At 40.3% G+C, this 19,539-nt stretch overlaps 1 protein-coding gene across 2 annotated transcripts in view; it reads right to left on the bottom strand.

Annotated features, from left to right (window-relative positions):
* Thrb (thyroid hormone receptor, beta) overlaps positions 1-19,539 on the bottom strand; it is a 371,662-nt gene that overhangs the window by 58,047 nt on the left and 294,076 nt on the right. For both annotated transcript variants that reach the window (XM_013010545.1, XM_013010546.1), the window contains exon 4: positions 19,273-19,533. In XM_013010545.1, coding sequence (XP_012865999.1) covers positions 19,273-19,533 — 261 coding nt within the window. The remainder of the gene's footprint in view (positions 1-19,272; positions 19,534-19,539) is intronic.

The raw sequence follows: 19,539 nt of genomic DNA, 5'->3' as shown, positions 1-19,539 counted from the left end.
AAGCGTTTGAAATCCTTGGCCATTATGAAAATGCAAGCTAAAGCCACATTAAGAGTTTCTCTTATTCTGGTCATAGTGACAGCCATCCAGAAAACAAAGAACAAATGCTAGACAGGATGGGGGTTAAGAAGAAACTATACATTGCTAGTGGGAATGCAAACTAGTGCAGTCTCTGTGGATGTCAGTATGGAGTTTCTTCAAAAGCCTAAAACTTGACTCTCCTTATGAACTTACCATACCACTTAGTCATAGATCTGAAGGAACAGAAATCAATACACACAGGGACACTTGCATATCCATGTTTGTTGCAACACTATCCACAGTAACCCCATGAGGGAATCAACTGAAGTAGTCAACAACAGATACATGGATAAAGAAGATGTGGTGTGTGTGTGTGTGTGTGTGTGTGTGTGTGTGTGTGTGTGTCCTCATACTATGGAATATTACACACCCATATAGAAAAACGAAACTATGACATTTATAGGAAAATAGATACAACTAGAGGATATCATACAAGCCAGGCTTTAAGAGCCAAAATATCATGTTTTCACTCATATGTAAAAGCTTCACCTGAAAGACACACATAGTTATAGATGTGTACATAAGTATATATGTATATTCATATTCATAATTATTTTTACAATTGAACATAGACCATGAATCAAGTTAAGAGACTACTCAGGAGAAGGAGGGGGAAATGGCAAAAGAAAGAGGGTGAATAACTTTATAACACATTGCAAGTATATATGAACACAGATCAGTGAAAACTCAACAAAAACTGATGACCAATAGGAGGAATGGAAAGAAGAGAAATAGACTCCAGTTGGGTAGGGACTAACAGGAAGGGTCTATTATGGTATAGGGGGAATGGAAAGAAGAGAATTAGACTCCAGTTGGATGGGGACTAGCAGGAAGGGTCTATGGTGGTGGGGAGGAAAAATGAGGTTTAATACTGTCAGAATAGATTATTTGCAACTATAAACATGAAACAAGAAAACCTGTTGGAGATGATAATTTAGAGGAGGTGGAATGAGGCAGAGAATATGGTAGAGGGGTGAGATGTATTACAATACAGTATAAGCTATGTATGGAGATGTAACAGTGAACTCCACCCCTGGGTAAGTAATACCAGCCAGACAACAGAATTTTCATCATTGCTAGATTGTTGATAGATTTACTGATGATGTCAAGCCTAGCCTCAATGTTTTGCTAATATGTCTGTTTAAAAAATTTAAGGAAGGGGCTGGGAAGGTGGCTCAGTGGTAGAGCGCTTGCCTTGCATGCTCAAGACCCTGGGTTCGATTCCTCAGCAGCACATAAGCAAACAGAAAAAAGCCGGAAGTGGCGCTGTGGCTCAAGTGGTAGAGCGCTAGCTTTGAGCTGAAGAGCTGAGGGACAGCGCCCAGGCCCAGAGTTCAGGCCCCACGACCAGACCCAAAAAAAAAAAAAAATTTAAGGAAGCTGGGCGCCGGTAATCCTAGCTACTCAGGAGTAGCTACTCAGGAGGCTGAGATCTGAGGATCACGGTTCAAAGCCAGCCCAGGCAGAAAAGTCTGTGAGACTCTCATCTCCAATAAAACACTAGAAAACCGGAAGTGGCTCTGTGGCTCAAGCAGTTGAGCACTCACCTTGAGCTGAAGAGTGCAGGGACAGCGCCCAAGCCCAGAGTTCAAGGCCCACAACTGACAAAAAAATCATCACAGGAAGACCTGGGCACCGGTGGTTCACACCTGTAATCTTACTTCCTCTGGAGGTTGAGATCTGAAGGTCACAGTTCAAAGCTAGCCCAGGCAGGAAAGTTCATGAGACTCTTATTTCCAATTAACCAGCAAAAAGACAGAAGTAGAGCTGTGGCTGAAGTAGTAGAGTGCTAGCCTTGAGCACAAAAGCTCAGGGACAGTGCCTAGCCCTGAGTTAAAGTCCCAGGACAGGCACACATGCATGTGTGTGTGTGTGGGGGGGGTGCTTGGGCCCCAGGGATCATTGTTATATTCCTTGCTATTCAACAGCTAAGACTTAGAGGATTACAGTTCAAAGCCAGCCTGGGTAGACAAACCTGAGAGACTCCATCTCAAATCCAGACTCACCCTCAGAACACTGAATGGAGCTTTGGGTCATACCTCACTCTAATTCAAGTAGAAAATGAACCAGCCTGCTGATGAAGAGCCAAACTATGTGGGAGCCTTCTCATATAAAGATTCAAACTATTTGAGTCACATAATGAAATTCAAATTCTTATAGGAACAAACATGTGCCACACTACTTTTAATACTTCTGCCAAAAAATATAATCTGTTTCTAATCACAGGGAAAAGTCAGTCAAACTTAGCTAGTGGGATATGCTGCAAAACAATCAGCCTGTACTTCCTTAAAAATGCCATTACCAGCCAAACGCTGGTGGGTCACTAGCTACTCAGGATGCTGAGACCTGAAGATTGCAGTTTGAAGCCAGCCTGGGCAGGAAAGCCTGTAAGACTCTCATCTCTATCAAAAAAGCCAGAACTATATTTGTGGTTCAAGTGGTAGAGTGTTAGCTTTGAGTACAAAAGCTCAAGGACAGTGCCCAGGCCTTGACTTTAAGCCCCAGGAGTAACATGTGCAAACACACACACACACACACACACACACACACACACACACACACACACACACACAATGTCGTTACTATGAGAGGTGGAGGAGGTCTGTGAATGTGTTCCAGATTAAAGCAGACTAACAACCTGGAGGGCATAATGCTAAAGCCAGATACAGAAAGAAAGAATGTAGGCTTTCACTTGGACATGGAATTAATTCAAAGAGGCAGGATGAGGAATGGATGTAGCCAGAGGAGGAGAGGCAGAGAAGCCCTGGGGGATGGGTGACTAGATGAAGTTTCAATTGTGCAGGTGAAATATTTTCTGGACTTTGATTTGACTTTTTTCTGGATTTCTCTTTATTGACCTCCTTTTCACTGTCTTGCACTGACTTCTTCACTGATTTGTTCGTGTGTCTTCTTTGAACCTTTATTTTCTTGAAAAGAGGCTATACAGAGAGGTTACAGTTACGTCAGTAAGGTAATGAGTACATTTCTTGTTGGACATTGTTACCCCCTGTCCTTTGTATTTCTCCCGCTATCCCTTCCCTCCCCTACCTCCTCCATTAACCCCAGCCCAAAAGTTGTAAGGTTCATTTCCAGCAAAGTGGCTTGTGAGGATCATTGTTGCAATGGGTCATCCTGTGTCCTTGTTTCAGCATTTTGTCATTCCCGTACCCCTCCCCAAATTAGATAAATGTATATACAAGATGCAAGGTACCAAAATCAAATACAGTGACAACAGGGATATACCGTATCTTTGAACTCCTTTTAGCTGTTCAAGTTTATTCTCTTAGAAACTCACTTAGCTGTTCTTGGTATTTGCTTGATAGTCACTTAGCTTTCTGCCTGATATTCACTTAACATTTTATCTGTATTTCTATTGAATTCCTTTACTTGTGTCCTCCTCCATCTCATGAAGTTGCCAGTAAGTGTTGTCTTTCAATTCTTATGATACCTCTGCACTCAGTGTTTGGAGTTTTTTTCTATTTCTACATCATTCTGATTCATTGTTGTAGTGCTGTTTGTAGATGTATTTCCTAGTTTCTCTGTTCAGATTTACTCTATTTAAAGAGACCCTGTGTATTGGGCCTGCAGTAATCTGTAGTCTTCCCTCTGGGTGAGTCTATATTCTCATGGTATTGGGTATTGGTTGGGTTGCTGTGCTGTTTCCCCTCTGCTTAATCTGGGGTCATCCACTATTTTTTAGATTTGTGTGTATGTGTGTGGTGGTGCTGGGGCTAGAACTCAGGGCCTATATGCTGTCCCTTAGCATTTTAACTCAAGCCTGGTGCTCTACCAACTGAGCCACAGCTCCACTTTCATCTTTTCAGTAGAGATAAGAGTCTCACAGTCTTTTCCTACCCTGGCTGGCTTCAAACCATGATCATTATGACTCAGTCTTCTGAGTAGCTAGGATTACAGATGTAGGCTACCAGCAACCAGCTCTATTGTATTTAATAATTCAAACCTCAATCTGAGAGGAGAAATAATTTTTGGAGATTATATAGTGTGGTGAAAATACTTAATAATGTATTTTTGCACAAAGTATGTGGACTAGATATTAAATCTTCTCACCACAAAAAAATCCAAGGATTGGGGTGATGAGTTTGTTAAATCATTTAGCTTGATTTAATCTTTTAACGACATATACATATATCAAAATAATGCACTATAGACTACAAGTACCTTTTTTGTCAGTTATATTTTAATACAGTTATGCACAGGAGAAAGCAGTCTAAAGACACACATAAGCTCAACAAAATGCATAATTCTGGACCTTGAACCAGAAAAAAAATCAATATAAAAAATCAGTATGAAAGAAATTGGTAGGGGCCTGGCCCGGCCCTGCCCAGAGGGAAGAAACCTGTGAGAATCTTTCATCAAGGTCAATTTCTCAACTCCAGCCATGGTTCTCACTCTAGCCATGGTCCTTTGTCTCATGTAATCCTTTCCCATGAGGGAGAGGTACAAGAATGCATGAAATTTGAATAAAGTCAGTAGATCAGAAGATACTCTGTGTCAATGATCAATTTCCCCCCTTCTGATCATTATACCACAGCTAAGAGAATTTCTAGTTTTTGAGGAGACATACTGATGTATTTAGAGTTAAGGAAGATGATATTTGGAATGTATTGTCAGTGGCCTGAGGTTTGATGCATATACAAATCCATACACCCAGTCGCATGGGTAGGATAAGGTCATTGGGGTACCATGTTCACAGTGGGGGACACCCGGGTCAAAAGGGCATATGGGAACTTTCCATGCTATTGCAGCTGCTAGTTAAGTCTCAGATTATTTTAAAATAAAAATGTTCAAAGGAATCTATGGGTCTTCCTTAGAGATCTTCCAAGAAAATGTAACTTATTCATTGTTGACCAATTTCATTTTTCTAGTTCAACTTTTAGAAACAGAAACCAATTCAAAAAGCAAATGGATTTATAAAAACAATGATAAAATACAACGGTCTTTGTTTCAATTGAGAAAAATCAGTGAGATTGATGAAATGATGATATGGCTTATCAGGCTTACATTTTTTTTTTAGCAAAGATATAGTATTGATTTCTGGTGACCCTAATGGTGCTTAAGTTAACCAAAGTTCACAAGAGGCTCTCCTGGCCTACACTTGTTTCACTATCATAACAACATAGCCAGCTTTTTCCCGGTCAGGCTGAGTAAGATTACAAATGTAATATTACAGAAAGAATGTGACACAAGAGTCTTAGCTTTTGCAAATCCAAAGCAATCTTTCACCAGGAATCAGCTGCATGTGATAGAGTCAAGCGGGAGTTCAGTCTACTTTTACCATGGTGGAGGTAGTCAGGATGGTCTAGACAGGAGTGAGGCTATCTTCCAGATTGGAAGAGATGGACTGGATCTGGACTACATGTAGACTGGCTGGCACTGAACTACGAATTCAAACTGAACAAAATTCAGGAATCTCAGACCATTTAAGCCAAATAACTTGATTACAATGCCAGAAAACAAGTTTACACAGACACAGACATACACACATAGGCGTATGTGTTTGCGGGCACACACGCACGCACGCACACACACACACACACACACACACACACACACACTGTGCACATTGTTTTACAGCATGCAAAAATGAATAACAGCCATAGACTCTTGGAATTCCAGCAGTAAGATGACATTATTTTGCCCCAATATTTTAGAACCACATGGTCAGTGCTAGAATAGGCAAAACCAAACAAAAAGGCAAACCCCCAAATTTTTGACAACAATGTTTAGACATCTTTGCTAACAAAGCATATCAGATGGTCAGGCCTCAGTTTCCAGGACCGAACTGCTGCCTCCACTGTGCATCATGGAGAAGCATGTTTTTTATTGTAAAAATACTATACAGAGGGGTTACAGTTATATGAATAAGGTAATGAGTACATTTCCTATCCAGCATTGTTACCTCCTCCTCTGTTGTTCCCCTACCATCCCTTCTTTCCCCACCACCCCTATTCCCCTACCCCCTACCCCTCATCCCCCCACCCCACTGAAGTTGTAAAGTTCATTTTTAACATTGTGTCTTGTACATCTCTTTGTTGCAATGGATCAACCTGTATCTTTAAGCATTTTGTTATTTCCCTTCCCCTCCCCAAATTAGAAAAATGTATATAAAAGATGCAAGACACCTGACTCAGATACAGTGAAAACGGGTTAGTCCATGGGTGAAGAACATACAAAAGAAACAAAAAAAATCATAGTACATTATAAATATGTTAAAAACAATAGCAAGCAAGAAATAAAAACACACTTATGTCCCTATCTTGAGGTTCATTTTGCTTAACATCACCTTATATGGTCATATGTACAGAGCTTTTGGCCTTTTCTGCTTGTCCTAGACATATAATAGTTATTGCAAATAAGGGAAACCATGGGACCTATATTTCTTTGGGCCTGGCTAATTTTACTTAATGTAATTTTTTCCAAGTCTTTTCATTTCCTAACAAATGGGGCAATGTCATTCTTTCTGATGGAGGCATAGAATTCCATCATATATATATATATGCCACATTTTTTTGGGGGGTCCGGTTGTGGGGCCTGAATTCTGGGCCTGGGCACTGTCCCTCAGCTCTTCAGCTCAAGGCTAGAGCTCTATCACTTAAGCCATAGCGCCACTTCTGGCTTTTTTTTCTTTTTTCTTATGTGGTGCTGGGGAATCAAACCCAGGGCCTCATGCATGCAAGGCAAGCGCTCTACCACTGAGCCACCTTCCCAGCCCCATATATGCCACATTTTGTTGATCCATTCATCTATTGTGGGGTATCTGGTTTGGTTACAATAAACATAGTTGTGCTGATAGTTTTGTGTTCATTTGGGTAAATACCCAAAAGTGGGACTGCTGGGTCATAGGGGAGCTCTATGTGGAGTCCAAAGTGTTGAAAAAGTTTACACTCCCACCAACAATGCAGTAGGGTTCTCTTTTGGCCATATCCCCTCTAGCATCTGTTGTTATTAGATGTATTGATTATAGCCATCCTAACTGGGGTAAGGTGGAATCTCAATGTTGGTTGTTTTTTTTTTTTTTTTTTTTTGGTCCGGTTGTGGGGCCTGAACTCTGGGCCTGGGCGCTGTCCCTCAGCTCTTCAGCTCAAGGCTAGCGCTCTACCACTTGAGCCATAGCGCCACTTCCAGTTTTTTTCTTTTTGCTTATGTGGTGCTGAGGACTCGAACCCAGGGCCTCAGGCATGCAAGGCAAGCGCTCTACCACTGAGCCACCTTCCCAGCCCTCAATGTTGGTTTGATTTGCATTTCTTTTATGGCTAGAGAAGTTGAGCATTTCTTCATTTGTCTATTGGCCATTCTTATTTCCGCTTTAGAGAAGTTTCTCTTTAAGTCTTTAGCCCACTTATTTATCAAGCAATTGTTCCTTTGAGGATTTGTTGTTGGGGGATTTAATTTGCATTCTAAGTATATTTTAGATATGAGACCCTTGTCCGTTGTATGAGATCTTCTCCCAATCCATGGTCTTTCTATTGATCCTGCTAGCTATGTCCTTTGCCATGCAGAAGCTCTGCAGTTTCATGCAATCCCATTTGTCCAACCTTTCTTTGATTTGTTGTGTTTCTGGGTCTCTATTAAGAAAATTTCGGCCTGTGCCAAGGAGACCTAGGGTTTCTCCTATTCCTTCCCGTAATGTTTTCAGCGTGTCTGCTTAGGCTTACATTCTTGATATTGCAAATTTTAGAAAAGAATCATGGGATGAATATTCACGTCCTTTTGGGAAGAAGGAAGTAGGGGTTAGTGTAGAGGAGAAAGTGTAGGGGTCACTTGAGGAGAAAGTTCAGCAATGGGTCTATCATAAGTGACTAGAAGGGATAACAGAGCACTATTCCCTATGTCTGCTCAAAATTATTAAGTGGGATGACTTATTATAGATACGGGTTTCCTTGGAAACCCATTTAATTGAAACTGCTGTAAAAATTAACAGGCATTTCCACCTTTCCTAAAAGGGCAGTAGCTCCTTTTACTTACACAGTTTTTGACCTTTAGTTTTATATCTTAGGCTTTATTATAAGTTCTCTCCGGAGCTATTCAAACAAAGAGCCCGTCCAAACGTATCTTTTTTATTAGTTCTGAGGGTTCATGGGTGGTTCTGGGCAGTGGGGTAAAATATGCCACTCATGGAACATTGTCATCTAGACTAATAAACCATCAATGCACACACTGTATTCTAACTCAAATGCCAAGTGGCCTCAAAATAAAGAATTGAGTCTAACAGTTGTATTCGCAATGCAGTTCTATATTTTTAGAGGCCCTGAAGTTTATTAATGAATTTAGGTTCCTTATATAAGACAAAAGTCACCGGACAGAGTTCCACCAGAGACCATCATTCTGTGTCAGGTCCAAGTCATGGACAAGGCCTGGACTGTACAGGTTTTCTGTCTCTCATCTTATTTCCAAAGCTCACTTGGTTCTGGATTTCTGGTGCCCCTCTTATCTCCCCAAAACAAAAGAGGCTCATGTCTATCCCAATTTACTCAAGGAGACTGAATTATCCAGATTTAAAAGACTAAGTTGTAAATACAGCTCACCATCAGAATCAGCCACAAAGAGGATAATCAGAAAGAACAAACAGCCTTGTATCAAGGGAGATGATTGGTACAGGTGAAAGGGTCTCCAGTGAGTCACCAACACTGTTTTGCATCACCTGGACAAGCCACTTAAGCCTTTCTACCCTGGGGAGGTGAGGGAAGAACCAGTGGGGTCATCAACTCTATCAGAGGAATGAGTTCATCACAGAATGTGAACATGGCACCAGGGTCTTCCTAAGGAACCGCAAATGGGGTCCAGACAGGCAGAAGACTCTATGGGTCTTGGAGGGGTGGATTGAAGAAAGAAGCAACCCAAGGGGGAAAAAGGGATGCTGAAAGAGGCAATAATGGGACCAATTTCCCTATGTCTCCTGGAGCCAATACAGTTTCCATGTGAGTGCCACATAGGTTTTGGGAGCCAGTACTGATTTAGCGGACTTTGTCCTATTTTTCCTTAAAAGGGGAAATATAGTTTTCATACTGAAGAGCTAATGTGACAATGGAATGTTGACTTTCTTATCTTTGTGGTTCATCAGTCTCTGACTATGTTCTTTCTTGGAGAGAATTCAGTGATTTATCTAGTGTTAAGAAGTTAGGTGAGGTAAGCCAAGCTCAGGGAGATAGCAGCGCATGTTTTCTCATGTGTGGAAGCTAGATCTAAAATATAACTGGACATGATAATGTATACAGGGCTCTAGGAAATCACATCTATCCTTAGGGGAGGAACACAATGGTGTTCTCTGAACATTGGAAATATGGGTTTGCTTGTTATTATTGTTGGTGTTTGGTTTTGCTTTTCTTTCTTTGTGGTGGTAAAGGAAGATTCAAAGGGAGGAAGGGTAACAAACGCAATCATGCTATTCAGTATACACTATGTGGAAAACAGCCTATGTAACTTGTGGGCAGGGATTGGAGGGGAAAACCAGGGAAAAGCAAAGGAAGTGGTGACATTTTCCAAGAAAAATTTACTCATTTCCTGACTTATGAAATGATAACCACTGTGTATAATACCTTAGTAACAATAACATTTTTTAAAAAGTTAGTGTCAGCCAAGAACCAAATTGTGGTCATGTGATCTAAACATTCTCTGGTAGATAAGATCACTGTAATTTAATCCAGTAGGCCAGCTACATTACTGGAAGACTAAAGGGTTATCTCTGGATAGCATGTGATCAAAATGTTATTTACATGTTTGTCTAACTTTGGAACATTTTTGTAGTTCCAATCTGTACTCAAGGTCAGCCCTTGGCAAGCAAGGGCAGGTGGCATCTGTCATCAAACCATTGTGCCCCAACTTCGACTCTGAGGTTAAAGCTATTTCTGTCATCTGGTTTACAATCAGACCACCTGTACAGTGGTTACTTAGTAGTCCTGCTCCTTACTCTCTCTCTCACCCCCTATCATCTTCGCTCTGCTCCTGGCCTCCTTCCATCCCCATTAATCCCATTGCTTTTACCGAATTCTGCTAAGGGAGAAAGGACTCCTATCCAACCCATTCAGAGATGCTTGCTAACCAAGGTGGTAAGATATCCAGGCAGGAAGTTTACATTTTGAAAGAGCTTAGGGAAAGGGTAGTGATAGAATTATGGATATTCAGAAGAGGGAGGGATTATGGATGTTCTAGAGGGAGGGGAAAGGCTTTGGTTTCCAGTATCACCTACAACCACTGACTCTCTCAAAGTAACCTTTGAACTCCAATGAAAGGTTCAGAAATTATCACATGCTTGCCCAGATTTGGTTTGAAAATTGGCTGTTACAAGTCTCAGGGGATATGACTATTGTATCCATTCCCTTTCCAATCCAGAATATTCCTGATTGAAGAAACTCTAATCGTGTTAGTGTTGACTTATTGGTTATTTTCCCATGAACATTCAGCAAGCACCCTTGATATCCAGTCTGTTTCCCAGCTTCTTCCCCAGCTCCTGTAGAGTTGGAATACTTCCCGTCTATTGAGTGCTCACTATACCTTGTGTGATCAGATGGAAGTTTGTTTCATTACATATTTCTGTGAAAAGTGTTTTCTCATCCATTTCACAGATGAGAAACCCAAGGCTGAGATGGGCTAAGTGAGTCATTCACGGTTCAATGGCTGGTAAGCAGGAGCACCAAAATAGAGGAGCCCAGACTGTGTAAGGTATGTGTGGAACTCTACTGCTCCCAGCCACAGTGGTGGATGGGCCAAGGCTGAGCCTGACTGGGGGTGGGGGTGGGGGATGAGGCCGTAGGCGCCTTCCTCACAGTCAATTCTAAGGATAACTGCAGAGAGACATTAAAAGCAGAATGCCTGAATTTGAATGCTAGCTAAACTACTTCATAATTTTTAAGTTTTGAAAACATATTTTGCTTGTTGCTAGGTCTGCCTCCACTCTGTGATCTGATGCTTTATGCTCCTTTCCATTTATCTGTATATAGGCACATAAGTTTATATGGAAATTCAAGGTCAAAGGGTGATGAAACCTGAAGTGGCACAAAGCTAAAAGCTTATTTCTAAGGACAAACCTACAGCTAGCATTATACTTAATGGCGAAAAGCTTAAGCCATTTTCTCTGAATTCAGGAATGGGACAAGGATTGTCCACTCTCTTCACTCCTCTTCAGTACAGTATTAGAATGCCTAGCTACAGCAATAAGGCAAACATATCAGGGATCCAAATAAGGAAAGATGAAGTAAAACTCTCCCTCTTTGCAGATGATATGATCTTGTATTTAAAGAACTCCATGGATTCCACTCCCAAGTTACTCGAGCTGATCTGAAACTTTGGCAAAGTAGCAGGGTATAAAATTAACCTTCAAAAATCAATGGCTTTTCTGTATGTCAATAATGAGAAGAGCATGGCTGAAATCAGGAAAGCAACTCCTTTTGTAATAGCCCCACAAAAATTAAATACCTGGGGCTTAACTAAAGAAGTGAAGGACCTCTATGATGAAAACTTTAAAAACCCGAAAAAGGAAATTAAAGCAGAACTAAGAAATGGAAAAACTTGGGGGGAGGGGGGAGGCTGGGAAGGGATGTGAAGGGTAAACAAAGGAGGAGGCTGCAATGCTTGGTAAGAAATGTACGCATTATCCTGCCCATGTAATTGTAACTCCTCTGTACAGTATGTTCACAAATAAAATAAAATTAAATTTAAAAAAAAGAAATGGAAAAACTTCCAATGTTCCTGGATTGGGAGAATTAACATTGTGAAAATGGCAATACCGCCAAAGGCTATCTAAAAATTCAATGCAAAACCCATCAATATCTCAACCTCATTCTTCAATGAAATAGGAGAAGCAGTCCAAAAATTCATATGGAATAATAAAAGACTCCGAATAGCAAAAACAATCCTTAGCAGAAAGAACAATGCTGGAGGAATAACAATACCAAACTTCAAACTCTACTACAAAGCCATAGTGATCGGAACGGCTTGGTACTGGCACTATAACAGATTTGAGGACCAGTGGAATGGAACTGAAGACCCAGAAATTGTAATAGCTATTAAGCTATTCTGAACCTTTGTTATCCAAGACATATACTAATTATTACAAGTGAGGGAAACCATGGAGCCTATGTTTCTTTGTGTCTGGCTTACTTCATGTAATATGAGTTTTTTTCCAAGTCTTTCCATTTCCTTCTGAGTGGGGCAATGTCATTCTTTCTGATGGAAGCAAAGAATTCCATTGTGTATATATACTATATGGTTCCATATCTTAGCTATGGTAAATAATGCTGCAATAAACAAAGTTGTGCTGGTAGCTTTAGTGTGGCCTTGTTTGTGATCAACAATCATTAGCAGGAAGAACTGTGCTGGAGGAATATCAATATCAAATTTCAAACTCTATTATAAAGCTGTAGTTATAAAAATTGCTTGGCACTGGCACATGAACAGGCCTGAGGACCAATGGAATAGAACTGAAGACCCAGATATCATCCCACAGACCTATGGCCACCTCATTTTTGAAAAGGGAGCCCAAATTATCAGATGGAAGAAAGACTGACTCTTCAACAAATGGTGTTAGCAGAACTGGCTATACACATACATGTAGAAAACTGAGGTTAGATTCTATATGTCACCCTGAACCAGAATCAACTTCAAATGGATCAAAGACCTCAAGGTAAGAGCATATTACAGAAAGGGATAATGGATATACTAGGGCTCCTTGGCACAGGTTGAAACTTCTTAAATAAAGATCCAGTAACACAACAAATCAAAGGCTGGATAAGTGGGATCGCATTAAACCGCAGTGCTTCTGCATGGCAAAGAGCATAGCTAGCAAGATAAATAGAAAGCCCACGGATTAGAAGGTCTTCAGTAGATATACAACAGACAAGGACCTTATATAAAAAATATACATAGAGCTCAAAAAATTAAACCCCCCAATAAAAAGTTTTTCAAAGAAACAACCACTCCATAAATAAGTGGACTAGAGAATTAAAGAGAGTCTTCTTTGGAGAGAAAGTAGACAAGAGACATAAAAAATGTTCAGCATCTCTGGGTATAAAAGAAATGCAAGTCAAAGCCACACTGAGATTCCACCTCACCCCAGTTAGAATGGCCATTATCAAGAAAGTAATACTAGATGCTGGCTGGGATGTGGCCAGAAGAGAATGATACTACACTGCTGGTGAAAATGTAAACTTGTTAATCCACTTTGGAAAGCAGTATGGAGGTTCCTCAAAAGACTAAACATAGAGCTCCCTTATGACCCAGCAATCCCATCATTTCTTTTGTAAATGCATCTTCTATGTGTGTGTGCATGCCTCTGCTGGGGCTTGAGTTTGGGACCTCCTGCTCTTGCTTTGGCTTTTCTGCTCAAAACTGGTCATCCATTCTTGAGACATGCATCTACTTCCGGCATTTTGCTGATTAACTGGCAACAATCTCAGACTTTTCTGCCCTTGCTAGCTTTGAACCATCATCTTCAGATCTCAGCCTCTTGACACAGCAGCTTGAGCCTCTGGGGCCTGGCTTTCATGTGTCTTTTAAAGATTTTTTTTCTGTGCATATTTGTGCTCATACAACTTTGAAGCCTATTAAAAGTTTGAATGGGATCACACAATTCTTAATACATGCTTGATCTTAAAAATACTTAATGAAAGCATCTCTTTGTAATAAATTTGAAAAGTTTCCTAGTGGATGTAACATCATTTCTTTGAGTATCTCCATATGGATTGACATGTAGCTATCTGGTCTCCAATTTATCAATAACCAATACATAGGTACAAAGAACACTTTTTTTCTATTTCAAATATAATTTTTATTTCTATTTGAAAATAAACACTATGTTGAAAATGAACTATACAACTTGTGGGGGGAGGGGGGCGGCAGGAGGGAAAAATGTAGAAGAAAATGAGGAAAGAGGTGACACTTCAAAAAGAAATGTACTCATTACCTGACCTATGTAACTATAACCCCGCTGCACATCACCTTTACAATAAAAATTTTAAAAGGGAAAATGCAGAAGTTAGTGAGAAGTTTTGTGTGTGAGTAAAACACTTTTGAACACAGATCTTCAGGCTCCTGGGTAAGCATTTGTGTGGGACAAGATGTGAAGAGGGGAACTGTAGAATCAGATCTGCATTTCACAGAATGAGACACTGCCACATGGACTTTGCAAAGCTCATGGTCACTTCTCAACGAGAGCCAAAGTAGCAAAGATGGAACAGAACCCTGAATTTGTCATTTTCCTTTCTTTGACATTGTCTTGTTTCCAATTTCTCCCTCACCCCACCCCATGCTGGTAGAAGGACAAGCAAGGAAAGAAAAACGATTCCTTCCCTGGCCTACTTATGTGGTATTCTTTCCTGTCTTTGAAATGTAAGATCACCCAACTATCTTTTATATGCCAGAGGCTGGTAGAGGTCCCTTATTCTTGTGTTGATAAGGGAGGCTCAAACGCTCGTTGTAGTGCCTGTGAGGTGTATGAATTGTCCGTCTCTCAGGAGAGCCTGAAGACTGATTCATGGTGAGCAGGGCAGAGTGGAGAGCAGAGATGGATAGAACAAATGGTCATACTGGTGGAAGGGCATAAGCGTCTTAATCTACTACTTTCTAAAATACTCATTTACCTGAACATGTCCTTGTGTTTTAGTTAAGGACAAAGATAGTGATCACCCACTGAAAATGTGAATGTCTAACTAACTTGAAGGATTATAATGCACACAGTGACTTGCATCCATTTTTTTTTAGAACACTTTGTTATTTTGGTAAATGAAGAAATGTGTATCATTTAAAGATGTCATCATAAATTTGATTCATTTTCTTCTCTTTATGAAGAGCATGGAGTTAATAGTCTGCCCTGTAGCTGACATATTGTTTCAAAAATTACTTTACCTTGTCTAAGTCTTGGAGACTGGTTTAATAAATTATGGCCCATCTACAAGCAGGAATAATCTATAGGCAATAAAAGTCAGGATTTGGAAGAATATTTAATGATACGGGGAAATGTTCATGATATATTACTAAACATTTAAAGCTGGCTAAAAATGGTATGCTTAGTGTGTTAATTCAAAAATATAAAAAGATGGTATGCCTAAAAAGATCCCAAGTTGGTAAAAATATACACAGAAAGAAGGGTGGAAATAAACATTGTAAAGTGCTTGTCCTTGGGAGATGGGTTACAAATGACTTTTAAAAGTTATTTGTAGGATGAACTAATGCAACATTGATATTCGCTTGACACTGTATTGGATATGAACCTTACCACTTGGCGGGGAGCGGAATAGGGAGAACATGGGGAATGGGGTAACAGTGTTTAAAAACAAATGTACTCGTTACCTTACTTATGCAACTATAACCCCCTGCCCATCACCTTTTCAGTAAAGTTAAAAAGAAACAAGTAAGTTATTTGTAACTTTAATAATAAGAGAATTTTTAATTTTTTTCAAAGAACATAAGGGTTTTTTAATGAGAGAAAAATAATTTAAACATTATTATGACTTGCCTTCCTAAGTATATAAGATTTTTTTTTTAAGTTAAGCACAGCAGGGATCTACAGAGAAGCTTCAGTGATCTCAGCAGATTGTAGTTACCCTAAAACCTGGGAGGAGGGTGTCCCAGTGTTCTTGTCTTGCTGGGGTTCAGCGTTTCAAGAAACTCCAAGTGTCCAGAGGCAAACATGAAGTATGAAGGCCTGACTGATGGTTCTGCTCCAGGAGACCACACCGGCCCTTGTAGATGTGAAAGGAGGCTCAAGGTACCAGGTAAACAGAGTAGACTTCCCAAAAGGACTCAAACCCAAGAGGCTGTGCTGCCAGGAGAGCGCATGCAGACGTTCAGCTGACAGCTATCTTTAGCCAGGCCTGACTAAGGCCCAAGTAAGAGTTCAGAGTCAAGTGGCTCCCAGATTGGGGCCACAGAAAGGAGGAAAACTATACATCCTTGAGTACCCACTAGATGGCAGACCAATTCCTATTCTGAGAGTTTAAAAGTATTCTCAACTGCCTTCTGATGAGCAGATTCCTGGGCCCCTCTCCCCAGATTCCAATTCAGTAGTCTAGATGGGGCCTCAGATTCTTGTTTCTTTCCCTTCCCTTCCTTCTTCCCTCCCTCCTCCCTCCCTCTCTTCTTTAGACATGGTCTCTGTGTTGCCCAGGATTTGTCTTGAATTCATAATCCCTCCTTGTTACAGCCTTTTAAGTAGCTGGAATTACAGCTCAGATTCTCTCTCTCTCATCTCTCATCTCTCTCTCTCTCTCTCTCGTTGTGTGTGTATGCATACACATGTGTGCACGTGCATGTGCGTGTGTGTACTTGGGCTTGAACTCAAGGCCCCTTGCTCTCACTTGGCTTCTTCCCTCAAAGCTAGTGCTCTACCACTTGACTCATGTCTTCACTTCCAGTCTTTTGCTGGTTAATTGAGAATTTCATAAGACTTTTCACCTAGGTTGGTTTTGAACTGTGATCCTTTGATCTCAACTTCCTGAATAGCTAGGATTACAAGCGCAAGCCACCAGCATCTGGCCAGATTCTCATTTCTAACCATTAGAAATGCTGTCAAGCACAGTCTGATATCCACTCATACTGGGCACTTATTTCCTGACTTGCTATTTCAGATCTGGGTTACAGGTTCAGGCATTTATCCATCAGTGTATTTATATGAGTGCCTATTGTGTGCAGGATATTATTCTTGATGTTCAAGTATGAGGAAAAAGCATCAGGACAAAAGGACATCCAACCCGTCTCTTTCCAAGAGCTTGAAGGCCATCATACAGGTCTGCATTACAGAATCCAAACAAAATACATTAACTGCCCAATTTGTGCAATGAACTGTTAGTGCAACTTGCTGGACCACCACACTTTGAGCTCCAAATTCCTCATATCCGATGGTCCTCAGAGTGACAATAGATGTAACAGATGAGTAGATGGATTCCAAAGAGGAAAGACAAGACTACCCACTTTATTTTCCTGGTCTCATTAGTGCCTCTCTAAACACAGGGTGTTCCTTCTGAGGGAGTAAAATGCCATGGTGACATAGGCTCCTGGTAGCATTTTCATGGTCAACAAGTGCACTGTCTCATGAACAGATTAAAGTGAACCCTGGTGGTACCTCTGGAAATCACAGGGAAATGTATCTTAGTATCTTTTCCATTCCACTAGACTCATGCACTTGAACTGCTCATCTTCACTGAAAAAGAGCTGGAAGAATGCTCATACTTCCTAGGAACAGCATATCTGACTCAGCACTCATCTGCTAGACTCCCCTTTCTCCATTTCTTGCCAGGCACATGTGGACAGAAAGATACACGTGACTTAAGGATTCATAGCCAATAACAGTAATCATAGAAAATGCCAGTTGGTATTTAGAGGACACTAAATTTAGAGGACATGTCAATGTCAAATGCTTACATACAGTATTTGATTTCGTTTTATCAACTATCTTGCCAGTTTGCTCAAGGACAGAAAGGGAAATCCTATGCATAATATGCCAATATCTTAAAAAAATGTGGTCTTAGCTACTATTCTATACTTTTTAGGTTTTGCACTCAGACTGTTTCCTCTTGGCCCTCTCCCTTTAGTTTTTGACAAGATCTTGCTATGTCACCGGGGTTGGCCTTGCACTAGAAATCTTCTGACTTTAGCCTCTTAAATGCTGGGACTACCTTGTATGGAACCATGCTAGCTTCCTCTCATTTTTAAGGCACACCAACAAACTGAAAGTATAATGTTGGAAACTCTAGGAACTCCAGGCCAGTACTTCTCGTTAATGAGAAGTAGATGTTATGAATGAATGTGGGTATCAGTTATGAGTGAATCAACCTTAATTCATGAGAGTACTTCTTAAATCACAAGAGCATTTGGAGCTTCTTGTTGGCATTTGACTATGAACCAAAGACAGATAAGGTTTTAATATTGCCTATAAAACTTGAAGATCTGTTAAAATTTGCTCACTAGTGTTAACTCTCAATGATTTTTCAAACAAAGATAGGCATACTCACACCCACAGAAACCAATCCTACACTTTGATTCCTTTGAGATACTATTTTGCTCTTTTTATTATCCCTTTCAAAATTTCAAATCTCTTAACAATAAATATGATGGTTCAAACACAAAACTTTCTAAGGGGACCATCTCTAATTTTGACTGCTCAGAGCTCTCATTAACCATAACAGTCAGATACCCTATTTTCAATTCAAACCATCTGTACACTTAATTTTCCAGGTAAACTGGTAGTTACAAAGAGCTTTAAAGTATTTTCAGAAAAACCAAAGACCACCCTTTTGCAAGAATGACAAACAATTTTGCATTTATGTTCAAGGTAAAAAGTTCTTCATAGCTCACACTTGGCAGTTGACAAATTTTCATTATTATACATTGGTAGATGACTGGGTGAATTTTAGGTATATGATGACATGATTTTTAAAGTATACAACTTAACCTCTCTCATACGTAGAAGTACTCAACAAAAACTAAATATATCAGTTTTTATACTCTAAATCAGAAAAGAGGGGAAGTGACAGGAATCTAGATGCTGAAGACACAAATTGATTTGGGAAACACATTTTTTTTGGGAAGCCCTAAAACCATAAAGCGATCAGCACCAGGACATCTGTTGGGGTGGAGGGCCACTCGAGGTGAGGAACTGCTAAATCTCAGACAACCAGGAATTTAGACCAGTTCAACTTTTTTCTTCCTCTGAGGTGACAACCTCTTAACACCATAATCTCTCCCATTCAGTATAATGACACACGGATTTAATGAGTAAAAGACAACAACTTAAAACCTCTTTTCTGAGCACCCATTTTTCTGTTTAGGTAAGAGGTAGGTAATCTGTCTAGCTGCTGGCACAAGCCTAAAAAGGAACATGTGAATACATTTACACACTCCCTTCTGAGCAAGTAGCTGCATATACAACAATGTCTGTTTCTACTCAGATCTAAAAATAGAATTAAAGCCAAAACTAACAGCCCTTCTGCTAATTAAAGAAATAAGCCATGTTTTTGCTCCAAGTGTCCCAACACAATGTGAAACTAAAATTAACTGCTCTCTTCTGGATCCTACTTGTTTATGTTTAAGAGAAAAGTTGAAGATAAAGAAACCTCCTAACAGAACAGTTGAAGAAAACACATGGATACCACACACTGAAGAAACAGAGTACACAGTTACCACAGAGATATTTTTTTTTCCACCTAGTGCAAACAGGTGATAATTTAAAAATCTGGTTACCTTTACATTTCTTCTCCTCTGTTTGGAAGGTCTGGGCGCTGGAGACGCTCTGATCGTTCACATCGTCATGGTCCAGATGGAAGATGGAGTTTGTCCAAGCGGCCTGAATGAGGTGTGGTGAGGATTGCTCATTCTTCAGTGTGCTGCGCCTCTCTGCATGGCTCTTCCTATGCAGGCAGGCTTCAGACATTCCTACTAGCTTCCAGTCCTCTTCCCGGTCTGGACAGTGTTTCGGTTTGTCCCAGGCTGGAAGGCCATTTTCTGCAT

Source organism: Dipodomys ordii, unplaced genomic scaffold, assembly GCF_000151885.1.
Source record: "Dipodomys ordii isolate 6190 unplaced genomic scaffold, Dord_2.0 Scaffold12, whole genome shotgun sequence".
NCBI classification, from domain to species: Eukaryota; Metazoa; Chordata; class Mammalia; order Rodentia; family Heteromyidae; genus Dipodomys; species Dipodomys ordii.
The sequence above is the reverse complement of the archived record's forward strand: the minus strand, read 5'-3'. Positions and strand labels throughout refer to the sequence as shown.